The following is an 11,805-nucleotide window of genomic DNA, read 5'->3' on the forward strand; positions in this document are numbered from 1 at the left end:
AACCAGTCCTGTAAGTTCAGTGGTTTGTCCATTGACAGAGTGTAAATAATACGTCGATAAATGACGCTTTGAATAGACAGTGAATAATAAAAATTCAGATCCTATATCCTACTAAGACTTGTGAAACAATTTCCAAAACAAAGCTTTGATTTAACAGTCACTGTGGAGGACATGGAATCACAACCAGCATTCTACTTGCTCTGTTTAATCAATCAATCAATGCAATATAAACATATATTATATATTATATAAAACTATGACTATGATATGGTGTTTTTTCTGTTTAATACTCAAATAAATATGTACAAATACTGAAGCAACAATGTACCAAACTCTGATCATATTTGTATTTACATTGTAGTAATTAACAGCTATGTTGCATACCATTGGCATACTAGTAATCTATGTACATGTAATAACATGGGAAAACAATTTACGATATATTCAAGGCAAAACGGGCAAAATATTCCCCGGAATGAGTATTTATCATATAAAACGTCTTGGCACAAGTTTTGTCATGATAAGCGTCATCGTTTGCGTGGTCTATAAAAGAACCAGTTTTGGTCAGGAACAGTTGCAACTACAGAGATGACTGAATGCCTAATACAAGACATCGCCCTTCTGTCCATAAATGTTCGGTATGTTGCCGGCTTCGTCATCTGAATCGAAAATAATTACGTCTGCATCTTGTGGCCTGCTTGTATCCGGAATGAGGGGTGAAATAAAAATGTCACTCTGTTGGTCGCTGGTGGGCCGCGCCGTTTGGGATATCTGTGTGGCCCGCACGTGATACGATTCATGACTCTTCACGGCCGGTGCCGTCACCCCTAAGTTTGTGTAACTGTGAGTTGCTCGTTCGGATCCTAAGGGGACGTACGTTGTGCGCATGTCGGGATTTGTTTCTCTACTTGCGGTGGTAAGAGTAATGATTTGTTGCGTAGGCTGTGAAGACGTCACTTCCGCCTTGGTGGTCGCGTGCAGGAAGTCTTGGGTATAGTGCTTGGGTTGTGTTGTGGATCGAAGATGGCGTGTTTCCCTAGAATAAAATGGATTGAAACTCAATAAATTACTTCCCGAAAAGAACTAATAGCAATGGCGGGCGGCATCCGATATACTGATAGCCGGGGTCTGTTGTTGTCTACGAAGGAAGACAGTTATCCTTGGGAAATGGGAGTAGATGCTACATACTGATATAGGATATTAATAAAAGCTTGGTTGTTATTAGTTTGAGATGAATCTCTCGTTTTTAACCATATTGATTATACATGGTGGGTCACAGGAAAAATGCAGTGGGCCAAGCAAATCAAATTATTCTCCTATTTTCGATGAATGGCTCGACGCGCCCCCATCTCTCCAACAAACACCCGTAACAATGTGTTGTCAACAAGCCCGTGTCCGTTTCTAACCTGAGGTTGTTTTGGTCTGGCATGATGTCTGCTACTATTACAGCTTCTTCTTCTTCCGGCTCGAATTGCAATGTTCTAATCTACAATAAACAAACATACACGTACGCTATACAGTAATGTGTTATTTGTAAAGTTTCAAAGTTAATTTGCATAGTCGGCCTTAGATGGCATTTGCCATAGTTATTATGAACATCAACATGGCAAAGACAATCGTCTAAAACGCATCATCATCAATACCTCGTTTAGAGTTATGCCCTGGCGAAAATTGAGTATAAAGCATATGGTAAATGGCAATTAAATCTCTTTAGAACTTTCTGAGTTACGGTCAGGACAAGCGGTTTCCTAATTTATGAACACCGTAACAGGCGATTGGGGGAGGGGTTCAGCAATGACTGAAGGTAGGATAATGGTTATTGCCCTCTGTCTATGTTCAAGTTTCATAATAATACCATCAGTAGTTTTTCTGTTATTCTCCTTACAAGGGCGGGGGGCGGGGGCGGGGGTTATCACCGTGTTAAATGGGAGGTAATTCAGTAAATACGGAAGGCAGGTAAGCTCTTGCGCATTGTATTTCCTCGTCTTGCTATATATCTCTTTGTATTATAGTTCATGCTTAATGTTGTAAGCTGGTATTGTTGTATTTTTAAATTTCCTGGTATATAAATTAATCACTTCTTGTATTTAATGATAATCTAAAATGTATCCTTTTAAAACCATGGCTGTGAAGTTTGGGGTATGTGTGATAGTATTAAGATTGAATGAAGTTTTGTAAATACATATTATATGTTGGAACTCACCTCCAACCCCGCCCCCCCCCCCCCCAAAAAAAAAATAAAAAATAAATAAAATAATAATAATAAAAAAATAATAAAAAAAAAATAGATATTAATAATAATAATTAATAAAATAAATAAAAAAAAATATAAAAAATGGAGAACTTGGTAAAACACTATTAATGAGTAGGAGAGTTGTGTATGCAATAAGATACGGGATATAAAATATATAAGAACAGTTTATCTAAGGGGCTACCTAACTGTAAATCATGTGCAAAAAGTGTAACCGACATATCACAGTCATTAGAATTTATGATGCTTTGTTCTTTCACAATGTTAGAGATGTTGATATATTCAAATGTGAATTTCTGTTTCCATTCGGGGAGAATAAAATATGTTCCATTTCACGATCTTGAAATTGTCAAATCTTCCCTTCAAACAAATTTTGTCGCTACCAAACTTCGACCGAGGTCTGGGTAGTCACCACCAGACCTCATCGCTACCAATATACGGCATAACAAGACATTACCTTCTCCTCGGTGGCAACGACAGGAGGCAGAGAAGTGACCCAGGCATCTGAAACAGTGGAGAATAAAAGTTTTTATTGACAAATGTGTATGAAAGCAATGAATTCAATCAAGGACAAACGTTGTAGAACTGCAAATTCAAACTACATGTATTTGATAAAGGCTACCGGCTCAAAACCATCAAACAAATAAGATATGGAAGACTTAGTATTGATGGGTTGTTTTTGTTATACTGAAACATATCAAATGCAAGCGTTTTTGTTGTTATAAATATCATGCCTATTGTCATGAGATTGTATGTCATGGAACGCCTGAGGTCAAGTTTCATCATCTACTATTTTTGTCCTGTTGATTCACTGTATTGATGATTTCGCATGTTGTGTGGTAACATAATATTAGCTTGACAATCTAAAATGTGAACACGTACGTGCATATGTATGTGTGTGTACATTTTAAAATCATTTACCACTTCGTGTAAAACTGTTTATTATGTTAACGCATATCACTCGTTTCTTTTGAATATGAGAATTCCCCCATGCTATATACCTTAGATTTAAATATACATTCTCTTCCGGTGATTTTTGATAATTGGCATAATTTTGATTTTTCTGTCTTAAATGATTCATCTTGACATATTTTTTATTCTAATCATTGTTATCGGCTTCGCCTCGGACAACATTAGTGTTCTTCCTAGCGAAACGGCTTCTTACGTCTGTAAGAGGAAAAACTCGTACTGTATCTTTTACATAATTGTAATTCTATTTGTAATTTGAAACTCAATGTATTATTCCTTTCATACAACTTCAAACTCAATGTATACTTTGTTTTCATATCTGCTGTATTCAATATGTGCCTGCATAAAGCCTTGTTATACTCAGTATTTGTAATTTCCTCATGTTTCACGTTAAACTCTGTTTGCATTGAGTGTATGAATATTTTTTTAAATAAACTTTGTTTGTGGACCAAATAAAAATAAATACGGCAATGTATTTAAAAAAACTAATATTATAATATTTTACTTTTTGATACCGAAATTGCAGAAAAATACAATTAAAGTGTAAATAATATGTTGGTCTTAGTGGGGTGCGAACCCAAGCCGGCCACGTCAAGAAAGGTAAGCAAACCGACGTCAACATTTGCCGAATGGATCCAGCTGTCAGTATTTTAGTTATAACGCTCCTAATGATTTGCCACACTTTATTTCGTCAATGTATTTTAAAAGTTTTTTCCAAATCATGATCGAGTCCCTTTAAGTTGAACTTAGAGGATAGCATAAATCACTTTGCATGTCATGAACACATACATGGATGACGCAGTGCACAAAAAGTAGCCCACACGTCCACATACCCACACAATAAATGTTTTCCAACCTCTCTATTATGACAGCTGTCTTACCGGCATGCATCTGCTCGCCACTGCCGCTGGTGTGCTTGTTTCCGGTCGTTGGGACGACACGCACTTTTAGTTTTCGCTGTGACTGAGGCGTCAGGGTGAGGCTGTGTTGGGACTGGGAGCGCCAGAAACTCTTCCGTGTGGACCGCCGGGGGACGCGCCGCCGCCCCTTCCGCAACTGTCGCTGCATATACCAGTCACGCCTACGTGATGAGAAATATAATGTTTTATGACGTATTGCTAGTATTCGACTGTGATAGATACAGCACGTATCTACATTTCAAAATAAGAAAAATTACGAAATAGTTAGGGTATACAAATACCTCGGACAAGCAAAGATATGAATTTTAATTTTGCTATTAAAGATAGGTTGATTATATAAACTGCCCGAGTAAGCCTTCCATAATGTTAAAATAAAGGACTTTTCTGAACGTATGTGTCATCTGTCATATCATATATTAAGGTGTTCGTTGAATACATTCAAAGGGATATACGTAAAAGTGAATTAGTAAAATCTCTTTCCAAACATTTTTTTTCCCCGAGTATAAACTTTACTCAATGTGTAAATTAATTGAACGATTGTACTTTAAATGCTATTTTTGACATAAACCCAATTTTTGTGTCCATATATTATTATATTCGAATTATGAAAAGCTTGCTTAAAGATACACTGGTTTTATTTCGAAGTTATTTTTTTTCACATTGACAAATAGTTGTAGCCTTTTTGTGAAAAAGGCATTGTGAGGTCACATGTATACAGAAGCGGTTCTAGGATTTAACGTTAGAGAGGGCGTATATTAGGGGCGTAACCTTTTGACTTTCGGCCCTCCCTCAAAACGAGATGTATTTGGTTAAAATGTTGGCGGGGGTTCGAGGGTGCACCCCTCCAGAAAATTCTAACAATTTATAGTTCGAAATGGTACATTTTGAGCGTATTCTATTACTTGTATTCTCCGATATTGACATACGAAGTATACTTGGACTATATTAGGGGGGCGGGGGGGGGGGGGGAGCGCCGGGCATCCCCCCTCCGGATCCGCTGGTGTTATTTAGCGTTGTAGTTTTGGCATTGAAGAAAACCAAACACCTATAAAAAGTAATTTAATTCTTTAGAGAAAGTGAACTGAACCGTTTAAATTAAGATATAAATGAGACACACTGAAATCGGATATATACCGGGAACATGGCAGGGGCGGTTCAAGGATTTGATTTAAGTGGGGCACTTTTGGGACAAGTTCCACAGTCCTTGAAATTCTACATATCTAGGTATTATACATTATTTGTGGGTTGAACCATATTGACCTCTGGTAATCATTTATTAGTTAAAAAATATCAATACAAACCAAAAAGCTTGAATTTATGTGTTTACTATTATTACTATTATTATTATTTTTATTATTATTATTATTATTATTATTATTATTATTATTATTATTATTATTAATAATAATATGCAGAAGAAAACTGTGGCGCTGGTGTTTAGAGTACTACACTATGCACATTCATGGTGAAGTAAAGTGTTTACAATGTTAACATTTCTAATATATAGAACGTCAAAGACATGGAAATGCCACCGACATCTCTGCTTCTCCACCGTCATTTCATTTTTCACCAAATGAGCATCTTACCATAATAACGCGACCATGATCATGATGACGATGGCTAAAAGGCAGAAGAAGGCTGCCACTGTGGCTGCCACCAGCCCGCCAATATTCCCTTTGCCGTCCTCAGACCCGCACGCCCCATCTGTAATTGGAATAGATCTAAGGGGTGTCTGCTTTTCATATAGGGGGTACCAGGCTCTATCCCGTAATAAAACGTCGGCCTATCGGGGCCTCTTATGATGGACATGGTCATTCGCACTGTTTCTACCCAAGAGTTTTTAGTTGAAGATCGCCAATCTGAGCACGTTTGTGAATATGACTTATTATGTTGGGTGACAAACGGTTCCCGAAGAGCTTATCTTTCTGTTCATGTTTGGTGTCAATAATGGGGCAATCGGCTATTTTATGTCCATGTTACGGTCTCTTTGAGAACATATGTGTTACCGTGGTGACACTGCAGATACGCAGGTAATATATTTTACAACGACCGTAAATTAAGAACTGAATGATTACTGGTGTATTTTTCAGTTGAGCAATGATAAGCAAATATGGCAATCCAAACTTTTATTAAGCGCTGATATCGTATGTCATTGTCCTTGTTTGAAACTTACTATTACGTTTTGGCACGACCTGCCTTAAAACACATACAAATACTTCTAAAACTTGATCAAAAGGCATTTAAGGCATCGTATTACCATATATGCATACAAGAGAACAGGTTTTTGTAATAAAAGAACCTAAACTAATTCGATATTCTATTATTCTTGACGGGTAAACTAAATGTAGGGTTCGGAGAGTGGAGTAAAAAGACACCCTTTTACAATAACGTATTTTGCTTATATCCTATTTTATATTCGCTGGTAGGTCCCAGGGTTGGATCCAGAAGTTAGCGTTAGAGGGTGTGCAACTTCAGGCACGCCTTTGGACGCCCCACCCCTTGCCGCCACCTCATTCCGTTAGGATGAATTGTATATTGTTCATTATAATGGTATGTACATCCATGTTCTTTTTTTTAACTTCAGTAGGTAGAGACTGAAATACCCTTCTAATAATATTTTAAAACGCAATTTCTGTCACGACTTTAATGAATCATCAATCTGACTCAAGAGATACGCCCCAACGGTCCCGCAGAGAAAGGCAACTATTGAAGGGTGGATTAATATTATGAATATGAGAATAAGTGCTATTTTCAATATGTAACTTTTCTTAAACTTCTATTAAGACAGAATTTGAACCTTGCAGCTGTGTGCTTAAACTTAATAAACATTTGTAAATGAGATGTTAATGTGGCAGTCATTGATTTTGTCTATATTTGGAATTTATAACAAATTAAAAACAACAACTTTAAAGTCATAAAGTAAACCCACGGTTATAAATCTATTGTGCATGTTCGCGTCTGAAACGATGATTTTTTACATAGCAAAATCGCAAGAGAAATTAGATTTCTTTACCTTTAAAGTTGTTCAATGTTTTTCTATGTTTTTCCGTTTTAAATTAATGTTGTTCCCATTCGGCATAGCGAACGAACCTTCCTGTTTTACGACAATACATGTATACAGGACCTGACAGATATGATAATTACTCTAGAATGAACACACATATCATGTAGATAATTTAAGAAATATGTATGGATGCCTTAATAAATCTTCCACTACAGGCATAGACGCGGGATGCACTTGTATGTACCTATATGTGTTTCGTTATGAAGCAAGACCTGGCGGTTGAGTCGATTGGTTGTTATATGCAGTATATGACTATGTTATTAATAATGTAATACAATGATAGGAATTACAGCCATGTTTGGGTATGTTACCACAAAACCATAATTGTGCTTCAATGGTCGATCAATATACTCCCATATTTGTAAGAAAGACGATATTTGTAGAGTAATATAATATCTCAAAAAAGTACATGCATGCCATACCTTGAATAAAGTCCGATACCAAAAACAATACAAGACCAACTTTAGCACATCTGTCCATCGTTAAACCTCTTTAGTCGTTATTTCAGTTAGTAAAACCAATCAAATCCTTCCACCGCCACGCCTGAAATATGTCCAACTCAAAACTTCCTGAAACTCAATCTGTAAACGCCATTTTCTATCGAATGGATTTCCTCCATGCGGGGCGCGAATACGCCCGGTATAAGTTAAGAGGCGATACCCACAGCGTTAAATATGAAAGCCTCAAAGGCCCGGAATTTGAAACCATATATGCTTGCATACAAACAATGTAGACAAGTCATTGCAGTTTGAAGGTACTCAAGCGATCAATGCAATTATACTAGCGCATCTTTCTCACATAAAGGTGTGGTTGAAGCGATAATCTAAACAATTAACATGCATAGCATGCTATAACGAACTATACGAGTCATATAACTTAATATAAATCATTGAAAGTGTTGAAGCTCTTACAACTGACAATTTTTATGTTGTCATTTTTGTTCATATGTTAAATAAGAACAATAAAACTGAAAAGCATTAACTTAATTTTGTCTTGCAGTTGATAAAGAAATTCAAAATTTGATTTATTTATTTAAAAAAATACACTGCAATGTCAAGACTGTCACTACTCATGATGCGACTAGAATGGAGATAACGTAAACAATACCATCTATTGTATAGATATCTTCTGTACACTGACATATACCAAAATGGTTAAACATTTAACATCTAAATGGCTAAAATATACTAGAAGGTTTACCATGATCACGTATACAGCTCATTAACCTTATGCCTGAGGTACTCGTGCACTACGATAACATCTGTTATTCATTAACCTAATATTTGGTGTACAAATGCACTAGGATAACATGTTCTGTTCATTATCCAAATATAAGAGGAACTGATGCACCACGATATCATGTACTGTTCATAAACCTCATACACGAGGCACTGGTGCACCGCGAGAACATGTTCTGTTCATTTACCTGATACACGAGGCACTGGTGCACCTCGAGAACATGTTCCGTTCATTTACCTGATACACGAGGCACTGGTGCACCACGAGAACATGTTCCGTTCATTTACCTGATACACGAGGCACTGGTGCACCTCGAGAACATGTTCCGTTCATTTACCTGATACACGAGGCACTGGTGCACCACGAGAACATGTTCCGTTCATTAACCTCATACACGAGGCACTGGTGCACCACGAGAACATGTTCCGTTCATTAACCTCATACACGAGGCACTGGTGCACCACGAGAACATGTTCCGTTCATTAACCTCATACACGAGGCACTGGTGCACCACGAGAACATGTTCCGTTCATTTACCTCATACACGAGGCACTAGTGCACCGCGAGAACATGTTCCGTTCATTAACCTCATACACGAGGCACTGGTGCACCACGAGAACATGTTCCGTTAATTAACCTGATACACGAGGCACTGGTGCACCACGAGAACATGTTCCGCTCATTAACCTGATACACGAGGTACAAGTGCACCCCGAGAACATGTTCCGTTCATTAACCTGATACACGAGGCACTGGTGCACCTGGAGAACATGTTCCGTACATTAACCTGATACAAGAAGCACTGGTGCACCTCGAAAACATGTGCTTTTCATTTACCAAATACACGAGGAACTGGTGAACCACGGCGACATGTTTTGTTTATTAACCAAATACACGCGGTATTGGTGCATCACGGCAACATGATCTGTTCATTAACCAAATACACGAGGTACTGGTGCACGGCGAAAACATGTTATATTCATTTACCTAATACACGAGGTACTGGTGCACCACGAAAACATGTTCTGTGCATTTACCAAATACACGAGGTACTGGTGCACCACGACAACATGTTATGTTTACTAGCCAAATACACGAGGTATTGGTGCACCACGAAAACATGTTCTGTTCATTTACCAAATACACGAGGTATTGGTGCACCACGACAACATGTTTTGTTCATTAACCAAATACACAAGGTATCGGTGCACCACGATAACATGTTCTGTTCATTAACCAAATACACGAAGTACTGGTGCACCGCGATAACATGTTCTGTTCATTAACCAAATACACGAGGTACTGGTGCTCCACGAAAACATGTTCTGTTCATTTACCAAATACACGAGGTATTGGTGCACCACGACAACATGTTATGTTTACTAGCCAAATACACGAGGTATTGGTGCACCACGAACACATGTTCTGTTCATTTACCAAATACACGAGGTATTGGTGCACCACGACAACATGTTTTGTTCATTAACCAAATACACAAGGTATTGGTGCACCACGATAACATGTTCTGCTCATTTACCAAACACACGAGGTACTGGTGCGCCGCGATATCATGTTCTGTTCATTAACCAAATACACGAAGTACTGGTGCTCCGCGAAAACATGTTCTACTCATTTACCAAACGCACGGGGTACTGGTGCACCGCGAAAACATGTTCTGTTCATTAACCAAATACACGAGGTTTTTGTGCACCACGAGAACATACTCTTTGCATTTACCAAACACATGAGGTATTGGTGCACCACGACAACATGTTATGTCCATTTACGTAAAACACGAGGCACTAGTGCACCATGAGAATAAGTACTGTTCATTAACTTAATGCACGAGGTACTGTTGCACCATGAAAACCTGTTTCGTTCATTAACTAAATACACGAGGAACTGGTGCACCATGAGAACATGTTGTGTTCATTTACCTAATACACAAGGGAGGTACTAGTGCACCACGAGAACTGATGTACCACGAGAACATGAACTGTTCATCAACACAATACTCGAGGTACTGATGCAGCACGATAACATGTGCACCAGGAGATCATGTTCCGTTCATTAACCTGATACACGAGGTACTGGTGCAACAGGAAAACATGTACTGTTCATTTACCTAGAACTGTTCGCCAACACAATACATGCTGGACCATGGCACTATGTTCCGTTCATCAACCCAAAACACGAGGACTGGTGGACCACGAAAACATGTTTTGTTCATTAACCCAAAACACGAGGTACTTGTACACCACAAAAGCATGTTTTGTTCATTAACCCAATACACAAGGTACCACGAAAGCATGTACTGTGTATTGACCGTAGTACGAGGTACATCCCTAGCGAATCTTCTGTAAGTACACTCAAAGAACAGATACTGGTTCACCATGAGAACATATTCTTGTTTCAATTAGAACATCTACTGTTCTTTAACACCATGCCTAACATACTGGTGCCCCTCGAAAACATCTACTGTTCATTGATCTAATTTCATCTCTACTGGTGAACCACGAGAGCAATTCTTAACGTTTGTGAAAGAAGCAAATTTATTTAAAAAAAATATACTGGTGCACCATGAGAACATCTACTATCCATGGACCTTATGGTCGATATACTGGTGCGCCATGATAACATCTACTGTTAGTGGACCTTATCGCCGATATGCTGGTGCACCATGAGCACATCTAATGTCCATGCCCTTTTGGCCGATACACTGGTGTACCATGATATCATCTACTGTTCATGGACCTGTAGGCCGATATACTGGTACACCATGAGAAAATCAACTGTCCATGAACCTTATGGCCGATATACTGGTGCACCAAGATAGTATCTACTGCTCATGGACCTTATGGCCGAAATACCGGTGCACCATGATAGTATTTACTGCCCATGGACATTATGGTCGATATATTGGTACACCATGATAGCAGCTACTGCCCATGGACATTATGGTCGATATACTGGTGCACCATGAGAACATCTACTGCCCATGGACATTAAGGTCGATATACTGGTACACCATGATAGCATCTACTGCTCATGGACATTATGGTCGATATACTGGTGCACCATGAGAACATCTACTGCCCATGGACATTATGGTCGATATACTGGTGCACCATGAGAACATCTACTGCCCATGGACATTATGGTCGATATACTGTTTCACCATGAGAACATCTACTGCCCGTGGACATTATGGTCGATATACTGGTGCACCATGATAGCATTTTCTGCTCATGGACCTTATGGCCGATATACTGATTCACCACAATAGCATCTACTGTTAAAGGACCTTATGGCCGATATACTGGTGCACCATAATAGCTTCTACTGTCAAAGGACATTATGGT

General features: G+C 38.5%; 1 protein-coding gene across 1 annotated transcript; it reads right to left on the reverse strand.

Annotated features, from left to right (window-relative positions):
• Positions 1-268: 268 nt before the first annotated feature.
• On the reverse strand, positions 269-7,905 carry LOC128223564 (uncharacterized). Its single transcript, XM_052932844.1, has 6 exons — positions 7,627-7,905; positions 5,727-5,844; positions 4,102-4,301; positions 2,709-2,755; positions 1,407-1,486; positions 269-1,036 (listed from the first exon to the last, which is right to left on the reverse strand). The coding sequence occupies exons 1-6, from the start codon at positions 7,682-7,684 to the stop codon at positions 601-603; spliced, it is 939 nt and encodes a 312-aa protein (XP_052788804.1). The 5' UTR covers positions 7,685-7,905; the 3' UTR covers positions 269-600.
• Positions 7,906-11,805: the final 3,900 nt, after the last annotated feature.

This window comes from Mya arenaria, chromosome 2 (genome assembly GCF_026914265.1).
Source record: "Mya arenaria isolate MELC-2E11 chromosome 2, ASM2691426v1".
Classification (NCBI taxonomy): domain Eukaryota; kingdom Metazoa; phylum Mollusca; class Bivalvia; order Myida; family Myidae; genus Mya; species Mya arenaria.

Coding starts and splice junctions, on each gene's coding strand:
- LOC128223564 (XM_052932844.1), bottom strand. CDS start 7,684: ATGGACAGATGTGCTAAAGTTGGTCTTGTATTGTTTTTGGTATCGGAC. Junction 2,756..4,101: donor TGGCGAGCAGATGCATGCCG/GTAAGACAGCTG, acceptor CCACTGTTTCAG/ATGCCTGGGTCACTTCTCTG. Junction 1,487..2,708: donor TCGTTGCCACCGAGGAGAAG/GTAATGTCTTGT, acceptor TGTTTATTGTAG/ATTAGAACATTGCAATTCGA.